General features: G+C 41.9%; 1 protein-coding gene across 1 annotated transcript; it reads right to left on the reverse strand.

Annotated features, from left to right (window-relative positions):
* Positions 1 to 48: 48 nt before the first annotated feature.
* On the reverse strand, positions 49 to 16,811 carry PCYOX1 (prenylcysteine oxidase 1). Its single transcript, XM_057741000.1, has 6 exons — positions 16,625 to 16,811; positions 15,346 to 15,552; positions 14,141 to 14,315; positions 4,872 to 5,083; positions 3,935 to 4,087; positions 49 to 3,410 (listed from the first exon to the last, which is right to left on the reverse strand). Exons 1-6 carry the CDS (start codon positions 16,800 to 16,802, stop codon positions 2,752 to 2,754), a joined length of 1,584 nt encoding a protein of 527 aa, XP_057596983.1. The 5' UTR covers positions 16,803 to 16,811; the 3' UTR covers positions 49 to 2,751.
* Between the last annotated feature and the right edge of the window lie 1,580 nt (positions 16,812 to 18,391).

The raw sequence follows: 18,391 nt of genomic DNA on the forward strand, positions 1-18,391 counted from the left end.
CTCTAACCCCCACATTGTTTAAGGGTCAAGCATATAGTACAACAGAAGTGAAACACAGGAAGTAATGGCATCGTTTTATTTTGAACATAAGTGGGAAATTTTTTTGAATACAAGAGTAGAAATACAATTCCAGAGAAAAACATTCCAGTGTGTTGTGGTTCTTTGTGGAGAAGATAGTGATAACGCTGCCCGTATTTTCACCTAGTTCGTAAATTTTGTGATTCGTAAATTCAAATGAGAGATGTGTTACAGATGGTTGTATCATAAACCTAACTTTAAGAAACCTATAGAGCAAATGCTTAAGCTTATTTCTGTGATCTGATAAAGAGCCTACAAATCATGAATTGCTTTAAAACTAGAGAGTGGGGTGTACACACAATGAGCATGTGAGGTCCTTGTAAAATATAAAAAAGGGGTTGGCTTATTTGTGAAGTGGTATTTCCTATTTATAGGAAATGCTTACAGCAAAAGAAGAGCAAGAGGGATCAAACTAACTATAGAGTTGATATGAAACCCAATACATTTTTATTTCTCCATTCTCCTCTTTTTAAATCTTCACTAATGTTGATAACTTTGTGTTTTTTTGCAACCACACAGAGCTGAACTGTAGAACTGGTTTTCTAAATGTGGTTCCTAGACTGGTAGCATCACTTAGGAACGTAACAGAAGTGCAGTCTTTTGTACCCCACTCCAGAGCTATTGAAACGAATTCTGGGGGTGAGGCCCAGCAATGTTTTAACAAGCCTTCCAGGTGACTCATGCATACTCAAGTTGGAGAACCACTGGAGCAGAACTTGGCCTTCATTCAGCCCCTGCATAATTTTTACCAGTCTCTTCTGTAAAAAGATGACTTGAGCGGCCTCCTGGAATAATGGGCTGTGATAGGATTTTTCTTCCAATTAAAAAAAAAAGTTTTAATACTGTAATTGCATTAAAACTAATATGCTTGATATATAGATATCACTGTTTTGCTCTCTGAGGAAACAATTTCAGATGCCTTGTTGGAAAACAATCAGTTGGGTTTGATATAACAGCAACATTCTGAATTGGTGTTCTTCTAAGTAAAAATATCCCATTGCAAAACACATCTACAAGTGACAGAAATTATTTCATTAGTGTTCACCCACTTTTAGCACATACGTAATGTAACATTACACACTCTACATCCTGTCTGCATTAAAGCCACAAGAGGAAAAAGTATGAATGCCTCTTAACATACTTGTTAAAAATGAAAATAGTCAAAAGCTGACCATGTGACAAACGATAAATTTAATTCCTGCCTCTACATCAAATATATCTTGGAAGTTTTATCAGCATATTAATATTCACAATTGTAGTAGAGAACAAATTGCTTTAAGAATCAGTGTTCTCTTTTCTGCTGAAGTAGCTACTGCTATAATCTGGAGGACTTTTAAAAAAAAAAATACATTAACTTGGTTGCAGTTACTTTTAGAATTCACAAGCTTTTATTTGTCCTGTCCTTTCAGTGACTATAAAGACAGTCACTCATGACCTTTGTACAGATGGAGAACTGGTTCTCAAGTTTGGCTACATACCAGAATCATTCAGGAAGCAGTCCTACAGGTGATTCCAATGCACAGCCAAGGCTCAGAACCATGGCCTCAAAACAAGATTTCAGCAACCAGTTTCTCAACCAAAATGCTACAGTATCTTTAGAAGCATTTAACAGTTTAAACATACACTGGATCTGATCAAGCATGCTGTCATTCTGAATATGCTACTCTAGTGCCAACTGCTGTGGAGTACTCTAAGCTGCCTCTGCTGTGAGACTATCAGTGCCTCTTACTATCAAGATTACTAGAGTTCTCATTGACAGAAATCATTCTTTGCAACATGGATTCGCTTTGATAATGGATTGGGTTTCTTGGGACTTTTAAGGCACTAAAAACCCTTTGCAAACATAAACCCCCACATCAGTGAATCTCAATGCAGGCTGCACGTTAGGAAATTTTAACAGGCTACAAAAAGCTGAGGTCCTATCCTCAATCCACTAAATCAGAATCTTTGTTGTGGGGCTCTATCACTGTTTTTAAAAAAAGCTCCTCAGGTGAAAGTTTGATAATAGAAAGTCAGTTTCTTAAATCCCTGTACTTGCTTTTCATTTTACTTGAGATTTCTGTATGACATCTTTAAGTTTACACTACACTAAGACTTCTGGATTTCGCCCCTAATAAAATAGAGACAAGCAATTAAAAGAACATTCTGAAAGTCAAGCCTTCAAAGCATGGGCATATGTACTTGAAAAATATAAATTACTAAAGCCAGGCAAAAGATACCAGCTCCCATAGTAGTTTTATCTGACTGAAGATCACATCCAGCTGCGAAGCACAAATGAACTAGTCCCAAACATTGTCTTCTTCAAGTGCTCAGCTTAAAATGCTTTAAGGTTTGGTTCAAAATCCAGGGCCCCACCCCAGATTCAATCAGAATCTCCAGAGGAGCTAGAGAATCCTTATATTTAACAAACTCCAGATGATTCATGATCAGACAAGTGTGGGAAACACTGCTGATGGATACTGGAGAAAGAGTTAAGAAATTTTGGAGATACAATAGTTATGCCTCCATGCTTAGTTAGAACCTTGTATTTCTCATGACTCACTGGGATTACTTTTGTTAAACAATGATAATGGCAAAATATCTGATTCAAAATCATCTCTGCTCGACTGTGTTCCTTTTTGCCAGTGATATTCCATTTGGAACCAGGAAGGGGGAAAAAGAAATAGTGGTATTTCACAGTTCAGTTTTAAGTTTCTCATACAAGTCCTCTTGGTCAATCATGTGTGTGTGCCCATTCCAGCGGTGATAGGCGAGGAGAGCAGCATTGTAGCCTGCAACGGCACTCATCTCCATGGCACTTGCTGCAAACTCTATGCCGTTGAGGTAATAAAGCCGATCATGCAGTATGATGGAAGGGCATTTCTCGGGGGGCGTATAATGAGGGTATGCAAGCCATGACCGCTTTACAGCATAATCGTAAGACACAAAGAGCTTTAAAATTTGTTCTTTAGTAAGAGGTCCTGCGGAAAAGATCTTCCAAACATGTACCCTATCCGCTTTGGGTTGAGGATTATTATTTTCTTCTACAGAAGACACAAACCCAATGCTGTTAATGAACAAATCTGGATTATCAGTGGTTAAGACTGTACCGAGATCAAACTCATCTAAGGCTCTAGAGCTGAAGACAGTTGAATTCAACTGCCCCTTAATTAAAGTTGTCACTAAAGGTTCATAGTGTTGATGGAATTCCTCAATTGGAGGATCAAAGTTGAGAAAAGTTATATTGGACATTTTTCGATTCAGTGGAGTGGCCACCAGGACGATGTCATAGAAGTCTGAATGGGTCTCAGATCCGGTTTGGTAGACCACTTCATATACCTTTGCGGGATTTCCTAGAGGAAATAAGGAAGCATATTTTTTTAGTGTTTCTAACATACTATATTTTATACCTTCTAAAAATAATTCTATACCTTCTTAATAGTTTCTCTCTAATTCTAAGGTATTAAACAAGTTTTATCCCTTAAGATAACTGTCTCTTGCATTTGTATTACATTGAGGCCAATTTTCTACTTGGAATAGAAACAAAATCTTGTCAATAAGTACAAAATATGAAATTTTTACTTTTGAGGATGTAATTGTTTTTTAAATCCAAGGAGTCATGCCACTGTACTTGAGCACATTTGTGAATATTTCCACATGATGTACACCACCTCCAATTTAAAATTCCATCATTTGGGACTCCCCTGGTGGTCTAGTGGTTAAGATTCAGCACTTCCACTGCAGGGGGCATAGGTTGGATCCCTGGTCAGGGAACCATCATTTGGAACTGAGTGAGAGATGGAAGAAGGTTTTTCTCCCTGAGCAATTATTTTCTGCAGGGAAAATTAGAAACAATAAAATAGAAGTTCAAGCTTACCTGTCTGCTTGGTCCTTGTTTTCTCCTCTACGGACACTACTGAGCCAGGTATAAGATTGCTTTTGGAAGCCTGAAGGAGCCGTGAGCAAACAAGTTTATTGCCACCTTTTACTGCCCAAAGGCCAGGATCAGTACAGGACATTGACACTGCCCCTGTCAGCAGCAGGAAAAAAATGTGTTTTAATTCTGACTCTGTAAGAGGCCCTCTCTTCCCAATTAGCTAAGCCTTGCTCTAAATGTCTCCAGACATTGCCAGATGGCCCTGGGAGCAAAATCTGCCCCAGCTGAGAACCATTCAACTAATAAAAGCTAAAGACTCTCTTGCCGGGACTTCCCTGGTGGCACAGTGGTTAAGAATGCGCCTGCCAATGCAGGGGACATGGGTTTGATCCCTGCTCTGGAAAGATCCCACATGCTACAGAGCAACTAAGCCCCATGCACTACAACTACTGAGCCTGCACTCTAGAGCCCACACACCACAACTAATGAAGCCCACATGCCCTAGAGCCCATGGGCCACAACTACTGAGCCCACGCACCTCAACTAATGAAGCTCAAGCGCTCTAGGGCCCACGTGCCACAACTACTGAGCCTTCGTGCTGCAACTACTGAAGCCCGTGTGCCTAGAGCCCATGCTCTGCAACAAGAGAAGCCACCACAAGAAGCCAGTGCACGGCAGCAAAGAGCAGCCCCTGCTAGCCACAACTACAAAAAGCCCTCCCACAGCAACAAGGACTCAACCCAGCCAAAAAAAAACTCTGTTCCCATAAAAATGTACATCTACATATACACGATTTTGCCAACATTTTTATTGTGTTTGAGGTTCCAGAAAGAAAGGCAGTCTTCTCCAAATCATGGCCTAAAGTAAGGAGCCACCATAGCATCAGGTAAACTGCTCTATAAACTACTGTCCATAACTATTCCAAGCCCTGACTTACCTACAAAGCCATTGATGTTCATGGTTTGGCCATAATTGATCCTCATGACGGGAGTAATAATTTCATCGAGGAACTTCTCAGAGAAGCCTGCTTTCTGCAAGGTTTCAAGAAGTGATCGGTTAAATAATCCAAGGTAGTCGTCCCCTCCTAGGGAATGCAGTAACTTTTCTACGCTACTGAAGGCATAGTCATGAGATTGGTACCGGTAGATCCTTTTGAACAGAAGAGAAATGGCCATTAAACACCAAACAAGACAGGGGGAAGGGTATACATAAAGAAGGAAAATAGCAACCTAAAACTCAAAGTGACTTCATGTTTCCTTTTGATGAGTCCCTACCTATTCTGTGAGATGCATCTTCCCCAGGTATCCCAGAGATTCCTGGCCTCCCTCTCTCCCTCGGTCTCCTCTGGAGCAAGTCCACTGTCCTTTGTATACACTCTTCTGCATTAATATGGTCACTGGGAGCACCTTTCAAGAAGTAGGTATGTCTTATTCTCATTCATCTTGTCTTGAGCACACTCAGACATGTCTGAAATTAAACTTTACCTTTCGACTAGATCCTCTCTCCTCCCGCAACCAAAAATAACGGATTACTCCTAACACCCTCAGTTCATTTGGTTTCAAATTTAAATATTTCACTTCTCTATGCTTCTCCCACCTAAGAAGGAAACCCTACCCATCTTTCTACCATCTCTTTTGTTACTTCATTCTCATCTCCCTGATCTTAAGTGAGGATTTATATGCAAACTACTAAAAGGAATAACTGATTTACCTGCCCCCGGTTTCTCTTCTTTGAACCATTTGAATCTCCCAGAAGTCCTAAACACCCTTTTTATTTTTTCATCCATCCACTTATTCAAAAAACATCTTACTTATTACTACTACTTACTAAAGTTCTGACATTTAAAAAAAAAAAATCATGGATTTTTAGAGCTAAACTTATCAAGTCTAACTCCTTTGCTCCAATTGCAAATAAACAAAGTAGAAGTTAAGAGAACCTGTCCAAAAGTCACATGGCAAGTAGAAGGCTCAAGAACCACTATCCCCCTCTGCCCTCAACCACACACACAGACACACACACACACCCCCCACACACATACACACACACATTCTCTCTCTCTCATATCTTCCACTTGAACACAGCTGACCATTCACTGCTCTCTAATTATGCTCTGGATATTGCTCCTAAACACTGCACTAGCTCTTCCCTCCACGTGGAATACACTTCCCACCCCTAACCATAGAGTAGCGAGCTACGCTTCCTTCAGAGCTTGAATCCCACCCCCTTCGCAAAGTCTTACCCAACCTCCCAGTCCACAGTGCTGTCATCATCTCCAAAAGTCCCATAAAACTTAGCACTCATGCTTAGCACTTAGATACTACTCTGTATCATTTAATTTTTAGGAAGTATTACCTGACATTTCTCTGCACTTTATGGACTTAAAAGAATGTCCACATATTAGTACATGCAATAATTCAACACATATTTTTTTCAGGCTGCAAGCGATACAAAAATGAGGAAGTCTTGGTTTTTTTTCTCTCCAGGAACCTACAGTTAGGGACAGGTACTCAGGCACATGCATAGCTAAGTGTGTGAAGCAAAGGAAGAAATATAAGTGCCAAGGAAAGATCTCTACCAGTGATCATAGAAGAGTTTTTACATCAACTTTCTTCTCTCAAAATAAACTGTAACTTTTTTAAAAAGCAGAGATAATGTCATATCCACTTCAACATAACCTACTGTCTAACAGTGTAGTATACAAAACATTGAATACATTTTTGTGGGAAAATTCTCAGCGCCAAAACTGAGAAGTTAAAATAATTCCTCCCAACCATATCATTTGGCTTGTAGTCCCTAGGAAGTTGGAAAAAGTAAGATGAAAACACTGAGTTCTTCAGAAAAATAATACACTGAATACCTCATACAATGAAGAGTGTTTTTTTACTAATGGTCAGCATGACAAAATAGCAGCCAATTAAATAACTTAAATATGATGTCATAAAAAATTACTCCCTGCCTCCTCCCACCTAAGCCCCAACCCCACTCAAGCAAGCCTCCTAAGTGAAGGTCTCATAGAAGGTGACATGAGACAACATACACCGTAAAACACTGAGCCCTGTAACTGCTTTACAATACTAGCTGCAAAGTGAGATGTAACTAGTAGTTTCTGCAATCTGTAGATTGCTTGTACAAACTTTTTTTTTTCTTTTTAAACTACATTTGTATAACCCTGAACCATTTATTCACTCATTCATTCTTTTATTCATTCAACAAATATTTCTGGAGCATCAGCTTAGAGCCAGACACCTTTCTAGGTGCTAAGGATGCAGAAGTCAATATAACACAGAAAAAAAAATCCCTGCCCTAACGGAGCTTTTGTCCTGGATGGGGAAATAGGGAATAAAATACACAAATGCAAGAAAATTACATAACAGTTTAGAGGATGATAATTATCAAGAAGAAAAGTAAAATCAAAAGTAAGACTCTAAATAAGCAACTCTAAATAAGGTGATACAAAAAATAAGTAGAGTAGTCAAGGGAAGCCTCACTGAGAAGGTGACACCTGAGCAAACACCTGAAGCAGGTGAGGATGCAAGCCTTGCAGGACGGGCGGGGGGCTGGTGTATATTTCAGCTAGAAGAAGCATGCCTGGTATTCAAAGAACAGTGAGGCCAGTGCAGCTGAAGCAGAGAGATCCAGGAGAGCAGGTGGAGGCACAGACAGAAAAAACTAGGGGGGGCGAAGTGCTTCTAAAATAATGGAGCAAGGACCTCAGATAATTGGCCCCTACATAAAAGCAACGAGAACACTGGCAAACACTGTCAACATCGACCTTTTCAGAACTCTGGAAATAAACCAAAGACTTGCTCAAACCCCAGGAGTATTTATTCAAGAAAAATGGCTGAATAACTATAAGAACAAAGGAGCCCACCCTGTGGTATTTTAACTTCCCCTAATCCCATTCCCCTCTTGCTAGCAACAAGGTAGCCTTCAAAATCAGCAGCCTTGCACCTACAATCCCTGTAAAACCAGCAAGCTGGCAGCCACAAGAGGTGGATAAGACAGGCTTGGAGCATTCCAAAATTCCCATTCCCAAAGAAGTGCCACTATCTGCCCTATCTGGCATCTCACTCAAAAGCTCTATCCTCGGTGGGAATATAAACCGGCACAGTGGAGAACAGTGTAGAGGTTCCTTAACAAACTAAAAACAGAACTACCATGTGACTCAGCAATCCCACTCCTGGGCATATACAGAAATTAGAAACCTTGTGCATTGTTGGTGGGAACATGAAATGGTGCAGCTGCTATGGAAAACAGTATGGTGTTTCCTCAAAAAACTAAAAGTGGAATTACCAAAAGATCCAGCAATCCCACTTCTAGGTATATATCCAAAAGAACTGAAAAAAGGATCAGAGATATTTGAATATCCACATTTACTGCAGAATTATTCACAATAGCCAAGGGATACCCAAATATCTATCAAAAGATGAATGGATAAAACAAAAGAAGTTAGTACTGGAGAAATAGAGGAACAAAAATGATATAAAACATATAGAAAGCAAATATCAAAACAGCAGACATAAGCCCTATCTTAACAGTAATTAAACATAAATGGACTACACACTCCAATCCCAACACAGAGATTGGCAGGATTACAGAAAACAAACAAACAAACCATGATCCAACTATATCTAATCTATACACATTAGATTCAAAGACACAAATAGGATGAAAGTAAAAAGATGAGAAAAGATGTACTATGCAAACAGTAACTAAAAGAGAGCAGCAGTGGCTACACTAATATCAGAGAAAATAGACTTAAGACAAAAATTGTTACTAGAGACAAAGGAGGACATTTTATAATGATAAAAGGGTTACTCCATCAGGAAGACATAATAATTATAAACATATATGCACCCAACAACAGAGCTCCAAAATACATGAAGCAAAACTGACAGAACTGAAGGGAGAAACAGACAATTCAACAATAATAGCTGGACACTCCAACAGACCACCTTCAAAAATGAGTAGAATAAGTACGCAGAATATCAACTGTATTAGTTCACTAGGGCTGCCATTACAAAGTATCACAGGCTGGCTGGCTTAAACAACAGAAATTTATTTCCAACAGGTTTGGAGGCTACAAGTCCAAGATCATGGTGTTGGCAGATTTGGTTTCTTCTTAAGCCTGTCTCCTTGGCTTCCAGATGGCCAACTTCTTGCTGTGTCTTCACATGGTCTTTCCTCTGCGTGTGCACATCCCTGGTGCCTCTTCTGTGTGTTCTAACGTACTCTTCTTTTAAGGACAACAGTCAAATTGGATAGGGCCCAGCCTAACGGCTTCAGTTTAACTTAATTACCTCATTAAAACCCTATCTCTCACACTGGTGAGAATAGGCATCATCAGAAAATCAACAAACAATAAATGCTGGAGAAGGTGTGGAGAAAAGGGAACCCTCTTGCACTGTTGGTGGGAATGTAAACTGATACAACCACTATGGAGAACAGCATGGAGGTTCCTTAGAAAACTAAAAACAGAATTACCATATGACCCAGCAATCCCACTACGGGGCATATACCCAGAGAAATCCATAATTCAAAAAGACACATGCACCTCAATATTCACTGCAGCACTATCTAGAATAGCCAGGTCATGGAAGCAACCTAAGTCTCCAAAGACAGATGACTGGATAAAGAAGATGTGGTACATATATACAATGGAGTATTACTCAGCTGTAAAAAGGAATGAAATTGGGACGTTTGTAGAGCCACGGACGGACCTAGAAACTGTCATACAGAGTGAAGTGAGTCAGAAAGAGAAAAACAAATATCGTATATTAACACATATATGCGAAATCTAGAAAAATGGTACAGATCAACTGGTTTGCAAGGCAGAAACAAAGACACAGATGTAGAGGACAAACATACAGACACCAAGTGGGGAAAGCGGGGCGGGGTGGGGGGGGTGGATGATGAATTGGGAGATTGGGATTGCCACATGTACATTACTAATAAGAAAAAAAAAATCAAACTGTACACTTTAAATATATGCAGTTTATTCTATGTCAATTATATCTCAATAAAAGTCCTTTAAAAAAACAAAAAAACCCTATCTGCAAATACAGTCAGATTCTGAAAGTACAGGAGGTAAGGTTTTAACATATAAGTTTGGGGGTAGGGAAGACACACAACTCTGCCCACAACAAAAAGGAAATTAAAAAATAACAGTTAGGGGACTTCCTTGATGGTGCAGTGGTTAAGAATCTGCCTGCCAATGCAGTGCACACGGGTTTGGTCCCTGGTCTGGGAAGATCCTACATGCTTTAGAGCAACTAAGCCCATCCGCCACAACTACAGAACCCATGTGCCACAACTTCTGAAGCCCACACACCTACAGCCTGTTCTCTGCTACAAGAGAAGCCACCACAATAAGAAGCCCCTGCACAACGAAGAGCAGCCCCCAGTCTTCGCAACTACAAAAAGTCCACGTGCAGCAATGAAGACCCAATGCAGCCAATAAATAAAAATAAATTTAAAAAAATAAAAGTAAATAATGGATGGGATTATCTACGTTCTATCAGGTCTTCCAAGCCGTGGTACAGATTTTGGCTATTACTCTGCATGAAACAACCACTGCAAATTTCTGAGCAGAGGAGTAATGTGATGACTCTTAGAGTTTTAGAAAACTACTTTGACTGCTATACTGAAAACAAATTGTGAAGGCACCAGGGCAAAAGCTGGCAGATGAGTTAAGAGATGCATCAGCTTTCTACAGCTGCAGTAACAAATTACCACAAACTCAGTGGCCTAAAACAATATAAATTTATTATCTTATGGTTCTGCAGGCTAGAAATCCAAAATTAATCTCACTGGGCTAAAGTCAAGGTGTCAGGAAGTCTGGTTCTTTCTGGAAGCTCTGAGGGAAGAATCCATCTTCTTGTCTTTTTCAGTTTCTATAAGCCACCTGCATTCCTTGGCTCATGGCCCCTCTGATGCTCACAGAGGAACTTCCATCTTCCATCATCACATCTACTACTCATTCTGGTCCTCCTGCCTCCCTCTTGTAAAGACTCTCTTGTGATTACATTGGGCCCACCTAAATAATTAAGAATTATCTCTGCTTTTCAAGATCCTTAACTTAACCTTATCTACAAACTCCCTTTTACCATGTAAGGTAACACATTCACAGGTTCCAGGGATTAGAATGTACACATCTTGCAAAGGGAGAGAGGCATTATTCAGCCCACCACAGAAGGCTACTCCAACAATCCAGGCAAGAGATAATGGTGGCTTGGATCAAAGTGGTAGCAGTGATGGTGGCGAGAAGTGGTGAAATTCTGGATATAAAGACTGATAGGATTTGGGGACTTCCTAGGTGGCAGAGTGGTTAAGAATCCACCTGCCAATGCAGGGGACACAGGTTCGATCCCTGCTCCAGGAAGATCCCACATGCCGCAGAGCAACTAAGCCCGTGCACCACAACTACTGAGCCTGCCCTCTAGAGCCCGTGAGCCACATCTATTGAGCCTGCACTCTAGAGCCCATGAGCCACAACTATTGAAGCCCACGCACCTAGCGCCTGTGCTCCACAACAAGAGAAGCCACCAAAATGAGGAGCCTGCGCACCACAACGAAGAGTAGCCCCCACTCGCCACAACTAGAGAAAGCCTGTGTGTAGCAACAAAGACCCAATGCAGTCAATAAATAAATAAATAAATTTATTTAAAAAAAAAAGAATATTCTCCAATTATGCATTTTAACCTAGTGATTCCCAACTCTGATTACAGGCAAAACTCACTCAAGGTGAACATACCAATGCCCAGATTCCTACTCTAGAACCATGAAATAAAAATTCTCTAGGAGTAGAGCACAGCACTCTTATTTTTAAAAGATCCCCATGTGAATATAATGTGCAGCCAGGATTAAGAACTACTGCTTCACTGAAATGTAGGCGAACTCACTGTTCTAGGTTCCTCTTTGGCAACCTCTGTGGCTCCCAATCCTGGTTTTTGTGACATGGGTGATATTACAAATATTTAACAACTGACACAGCATTAAACAGAAAGAAGACTGACTACAGCACTGGAAATGAGTCAAGACTCCCTGAATTGAGTCCCTGGGGCAGGGGAGGGGACTCCCAGGGAAGAGAAAACATGCAGGCACTAGCTATTTCGTAAGTACAGCATTATTTCACCACTTTACCAAATGACACATACTAGCTTAATACCTGCCCTTTCTCCAACTGTCTCATAGGGTATGATAAAGTTATCAGAATAAGATTTGTATGTTCTTGATTTATCGAAAGAAACAGAAATGTACAATGCATGGCCCTTTAAACAACATAAAGGTCAGTGCTCCACAATCAAGTATCAAAGACACACTGAATGAAAGAAAAAAAAAAAAAAGATACACTGAATGGGGGCAGTAATCCCACAAAGTTTGGGAATTGTTTTCTAAAATCAAAAATAGTATAACCTACAGGGAATCATATTCAATATCCTGTGATAAACTGTAATGGAAAAGAATATGAAAAATATATATATATGTATAACTGAATCACTTTGCTGTACAGCAGAAATTAACACAACACTGCAAATCAACTATACTTCAATAAAATAAAAATTTTTAATAGTATAATCTATGTAGCTCCACTGGATCTTTTTCACAGTTCTATAACACCCTGAATTCACTTCAAAAGTGATCTGTTGATTTCTCAAAGGGCAATTCTCTACATATCAAGAAAACTGATATACACAGGCAAGGCTGTTTTTGACTTTCCTGCTGAGGATGCAGCAACATGCAAGTGACTGGCTATCTCTACACAAATTCTATATATTTTCCTAGTTAACTGCTTGTCTCTCTACTAGAATATAAACTTCCTAAGGGCAGGGACACATTCTAGGTTCTACATCTTTAGGACCTAGAATACTGCCTGGCGCACAATAAGCACTCAATATTTGGTGAATGAATAACTAAAACAACCTGCACTATAGTTGAACACGTTCCCATTGGAAAGGTATTCAAGCAGTTGACCTCAGGATGATATTTAGAAAAAAAGAAATCCCTAACTACTATAAGTTACAGAAACTAGAGGACATTTATCCTATTAAACTCTTACATTTGTGCTGGTCAATACTTGGTCATATGACATGTAATTTTTTTTTCTTTTTTTTTCTTTTTTATTTTTTTTTGGGGGTACACCAGGTTCAATCATCTGTTTTTATACACATATCCCCGTATTCCCTCCCTTCCTTGACTCCCCCCCCCTCGAGTCCCCCCCACCCTCCCTGACATGTAATTTTACCTTTTTAACAATTATATTATTATGTTGGGACAGTCACAGTAATGAAATATTATGAGCATTTACAAGCTGAATTTCTCCAGGATCTAAAACTCTAAACCAACATAAAAATTAGCACATGCCAATAAACTTAAAAAAACAGGTTGCATCTTTCAAAGTTAGACTGGTTATTTTATGTCATTTTTCCTATTTACCAAAGCAATGCATATTCACACACAAAGAAATTTTTGAAAATACAGAAAAGCACAGAGAAGGAAAAGAGGCACGTGTATTCTCACTAGGCAGGACAGTGTGGGAATTTAATATCTTAATTAAAATTCTTGGGGCACAGAACTGAAAGGCTATTTCAGGCTGCTGGCTCACTGAAACATCACAGTTAAATAAAGCTCATTTAAGTTTTCTGATCCTTTCTACAAGCTCTTGTACACATCACCTTATTCATCTACACACAACACTAAAACAGTTCAAGATTCAGAAGGAAGGACTCTGGAGCCACAGTGCCTGGGTAAGAACTCCAGCTCCCCCAGTTACTAGGCAGGTGGACTTGCACACTTGAAACTTCTCTATACCCCCCCCTTCCACACCTATAAAAAGAAGCTACTTAAAAAAAAAAAAAAAGAATTAGCAGCAGCAGTAGCAGCAGCAGCAGCTAATAACAGTACCTACCTCAGAGAGCTGTCATGAGACTTCAAGGAGTTAATATTTGGAGTTAATATTTGTAGAGCACTTAAAAGTATCTGGCAACATGAAATAAGCATTTGCAAAATATGTTTTCAGAAGCAAAAATAAACTACTCTTTCAATTTCCAAGTGGATAAATGGTCTGCATATTGTATACAAAACATTTTACCTAACACTCTTACAAACAGGCCTTACAGTTAGGTAGAGAACTGTTCCAAGAAACTTGTAATTCCTACAGGTCATCTAATAAAAGGTTTCAGGTTAAATGGAAGAGAAAAAAATTACCTCATAAACTTGTCTAATATATCCTCTACCCACATGTGCATTCGGAGGGACTGAAATCCATAGTGCCAAATTAGTTTAATCATGTTAATTATAAACCAGCTGCTCTCCTCATATACCAGAGTCTCTCCGTTATACACCCCCACTAGGCCACTAGGGCTCTGAACAGCAGAGAGACCTGCAAAAACAAAGAAAGGGCAGCTAAGTCAGTGGTTTCTGTACTGATCAAACGAGAGAAGGTAATGTGAAGCTATCAGGGACACTCTGAAGTGAGGGAATCCAGGCTTCCCCCAGTTCTCAGGAGACATGTTTAAAGGGGCTCTATCTTTAGAACAGTGTGTGATACACTAGACACCACACTGTCCAAAAGCAGATTCCCTGGAAGATGGGTTGGATGATCATGCAGATATATCAAAATTAGACTGGCTATCTTTAGTCTAAGAAGTCAAAAGAAAAAGCCAGAGGATGAGTGAATTCAACTTAAGCACAGAAATGTCAGACATGACTTTGCAGCATACATTGCTCCTGGCGTACACTTGCCCTCATGGAGGAAAGAGGCCCAGGAAGCATCCCCAGGCAATGTGGAAAGCAGCTACGGGAAAGGAGGCAGCCCCATTCCTGTGCAGACCCTATTTTGCATAACTCAATATTTCTGAAAACTGGAAGGAGGCCAAAATTACACACTATTCCCTGAGGAAAGAGCCTGCAGAGGCCTGCCAGGCTTCCGCCACAACCTGCCCAGTGTCTCTGCTGGTAGGGAAGCCGTCAGTTGTCCCAAGTTCTAGGCACATGTTTGCACCTATAGCTGTATGAGTGACCTTAAGCCACACACCTCAAGTCTCTGGGCCTCATTTCCCCAGCTGTAAAATGAGCACGTTAGGTTTTCTGCTAACTCAAACCATTCTTTGATTCTTTAACACAAACCCAGAGGTTTAAGAACCAACAACAGCAACCATCCCCACCCGGCACCCCATGGGCTGTAATTCCAGATAACTGTATCTAACTTTGAAAGATACAGATAACTAGTGTCCCATTACAGCAGAGCGGCTCCAAAGGCAGTACCAATTGCTATCAGGAAAGTGAGGAAAGCAGTTTTACCAGTTTCTCTGTAAAAGACAATTAAAAAGGCAGAAAAGTTTCAGTTCCCTATCAGATAACAATACCCATGCATATGGAAGTCTGCTTAGCTCTAAGACCAAACTACATACCCAAGTCCTTGACAAAACGCTTCATGTGCAGATTTAAAGGATGGATGACAGAACCTCCTGACTCATATTCTTGCCCTTGCATAGTCAGGGTGGCCAGACGGCCCCCCACCTCTCCTTTTTCGAACACGTCAATCTTCACATCTTTCCCAAATTTCTGCCGCAGATAATAGGCTGCTGAAGTGCCACCAATTCCAGCTCCAACAATCGCTGTGGGGGGAAAAAAAGGAACCGGTTTTTTCCCCTCTTACCAGCTTTGTAGGTTTGTTTTGTTTTTGAAAGGCCGTAAATCAACAACAGACGTTTCTTAAGGCTGTTATCAACAATTTAAGGAAGCCTGGGGAGGTGGAGGCAAGTGACAGAGGCAGGGAAGACAGAACTCTTAACCTGGACAGACACTGCCCCCAGACAAAAATGGTAGTAGATTAAGTTACTTTTTTTTTTTTTGGCCACATGTCCCAAGATTCTCACAGCTCTTTGCAGAGGCACCAAGGGGCCCGCACACCCTTCTTTGTATCCAATGCAAGGGAACAGAGGAGGTGGGGCCTTTCCAGCACGCATTTTAAAAAAAGTGGCCGCCATTTTTGCCTAGATTTGTTCTGCCTGGTTAATGTAAACAGCTTATTGATCCCAAAGAACACGGCTTAAAGGGGAATAAAAAAAGCAAAACAAAATAAACAGGGAGCAAACCCCCAAAACGACTCCAACTCAAAGGGGGACTGTTTCGGCTGTGCAGTCGTCTTAGGCAGGGAACTTGTGCTAGCCAGGAGGCTCTGCAAGTCAGCCGACCTCAGCAAAGCGGACGGGGGAAGGGCGCCCCAGCCCATCACGGGAAGCAGGCGCGGTCAGCGCGGTCAGCTTGCTCGCGCGGCTCGGTGTGCCTCCCCCGCGTGCGCCTCTCCTCTGCAGAGCGGAGTTGGCCCGTCGCTCCAGCACCGGCCTCCCAACGAGTGCACCAAGGGACGGCCGCGGGAAGGGCCTCGGCCTCCCTGGAGCCCCAGGCCTCCGAGGCAGGGGCTGCGGGGACGCGTGGCGCCCGCCAGCCCGGGGCGCCCCCCTCCAAGGCCCATTCCTCAAGTGGGCATGTCTCCACGCCTGGGAAAGGGCGATCCCTGGGGCACGGAAGGCGGTCCCGAGGCGCGGCCCGGGAAGACCGCCGCTTGCGCAGAGGGCTTGTCCGGGGCGGCGCGGGTGCCCGGCCTGGCGCAGCAGGCAGCGGCAGGCAGCCCGGCACGGCGCGCGCTCCCACCACCCCCGCCGCGCCCGCCTCCTTCTCCCCTACCGATCTTCTCCGGCGGGGCTCGCGGCTCGGCGCTCCCGGGGCGCCCCCAGCTGCACAGCAGCAGCAGCCCCAGCCCCAGCCCCAGCCCCACAGTCGAAGCGGCGAGCCGCCCACCGGCGCGCGTCATGGCTCTCGGGGCGCTGCAGTCAAACTCGTGAGCCTGGCTGTCCGCCGGCATTGGAGTCTGCGCTCTCCGCCAGCCCCGCCCCCTAGCTGACCTCGCCCCTCTAGGCCCCGCCCAGGTCCGCCCCCACCCTACCCCCACTCCCCAGAGCAGGCCCCTGACTCACCAGGGCCAGCCCTGCCTCCAGGAGCTCCCAACCGGGTCCTCTCGGTCCCTTAGCTCCCCTGCCCCTCCGAAGCCCACCCTGCTTCAGGGAGACACCAGAGGCCCCAAAGGAGGCTCGCCCCAGCTTCTAATTTCTTCGGTCGTGCCCTTTTCAGTCCTTTCTATGCTCTTGCTCAAGCAGTGCACACAGCTAATGCTGCCACAAACACACCAAGGGTGCAACAAACACTTTACGGAGTGATCACTAAGTTCACTGTGTTCGGGAAATGCTGGGTACGCAATAAATGGGTAAATGGTCTTAGGTAAAAGGAAAAATGGGGGAGACCAGAGATGGGGTGGTCCAAAGTGAAGGGAATGCAAAAATATTGACAGACGTGAAAAGTAGTGTACTCACCTCATATGATGGAACATTATGCAAGCAGTAAAAAGACTGTAGGATCTGTACTATTGTCCTAGTATTGTTAGGTGAGGAAAGTTGCTGACTGAGTGATGGGTATTATATGATCACACTTCAGTAATTAAAATACTCCACCCAACCATAACAAAAGGAAAGGAAAAGAAAAACCACATGAACCTGAAGAACACTATGGATGGAAAGAAAAAAAAAAAGAAAGGTTCAACTTGGAGAAAGGGGGACTTCCCTGGTGATCCAGTGGTTAAGACTTCATGCTCCTAATGCAGGCGGCAGGGGTTGGACATCTGGTCATGGAACTAGACCCCACATGCTGCAACTAAAAGATCCCACATGCCACAACCAAGACCCAGCACAGCCAAATAAATAGATATTTTTTTAAAATACCAACAAACAAAACAACAACAACAACAAAAAACCAAACTTGGAGAAAGGAAGTAGAAAATCCACTACAAAAAAGGATTCATTTATTGGACAAATATTTATTCTGAGTTCCTTCCAAGTGGCAGGCAGTGTTCCAGGTACTTGAGAAAAACCAGTGAACAAAATGGGTTTTTTTATTTTTATTTTTATTTTTTTTTAAATGAGTTTTTTAAAAATATTGATTCTAATGACACAGACATTCTAGGGGAGGAAGACAGATGGCAATTAGAATAAACAAGCAAATGATGTAATGGAGATGGGGTAAAGAGGCATGGGGAACGGCTTGCAGTTTTAAATAGGATGGTCAGATCAGGCCTCACTGAGCAAGATGGCATTTGAGCAAAATTTGCAGTAAGTGAGAGAGTGAACCAGGTCAATATCTAGGGAAAGAACTTTCTAGGCAAGGAAAAAGCCTGGCATGTTTGTGGAACAGCCAGTGGAGCACAGTAAGAAAGGGGGAAATGGAGGTGTTAACAGAACAAGATCCAGGCCACACGAGAAATAAACACTTCCATGTAAGAAAATAAAAATATGAAGATTGTCTCCTTTTTCTACAAATCACAAAGAAAGAACTAAAATATGTCTTTTACTTTTTATTTTCCAAACTACATTATACCCACAACACCTAAGTACATTAAGCGTA

This window comes from Hippopotamus amphibius, chromosome 7 (assembly GCF_030028045.1).
Source record: "Hippopotamus amphibius kiboko isolate mHipAmp2 chromosome 7, mHipAmp2.hap2, whole genome shotgun sequence".
Classification (NCBI taxonomy): Eukaryota; Metazoa; Chordata; class Mammalia; order Artiodactyla; family Hippopotamidae; genus Hippopotamus; species Hippopotamus amphibius.

Excerpts from the sequence above, each read along its gene's own strand:
- PCYOX1 (XM_057741000.1), bottom strand. The coding sequence starts at position 16,802 with ATGCCGGCGGACAGCCAGGCTCACGAGTTTGACTGCAGCGCCCCGAGA. Across the intron at positions 15,553-16,624 it reads AGCCCCGCCGGAGAAGATCG|CGATTGTTGGAGCTGGAATT; the intron begins GTAGGGGAGAAG and ends TTCCCCCCACAG. Across the intron at positions 14,316-15,345 it reads GCGTTTTGTCAAGGACTTGG|GTCTCTCTGCTGTTCAGAGC; the intron begins GTATGTAGTTTG and ends TTGTTTTTGCAG.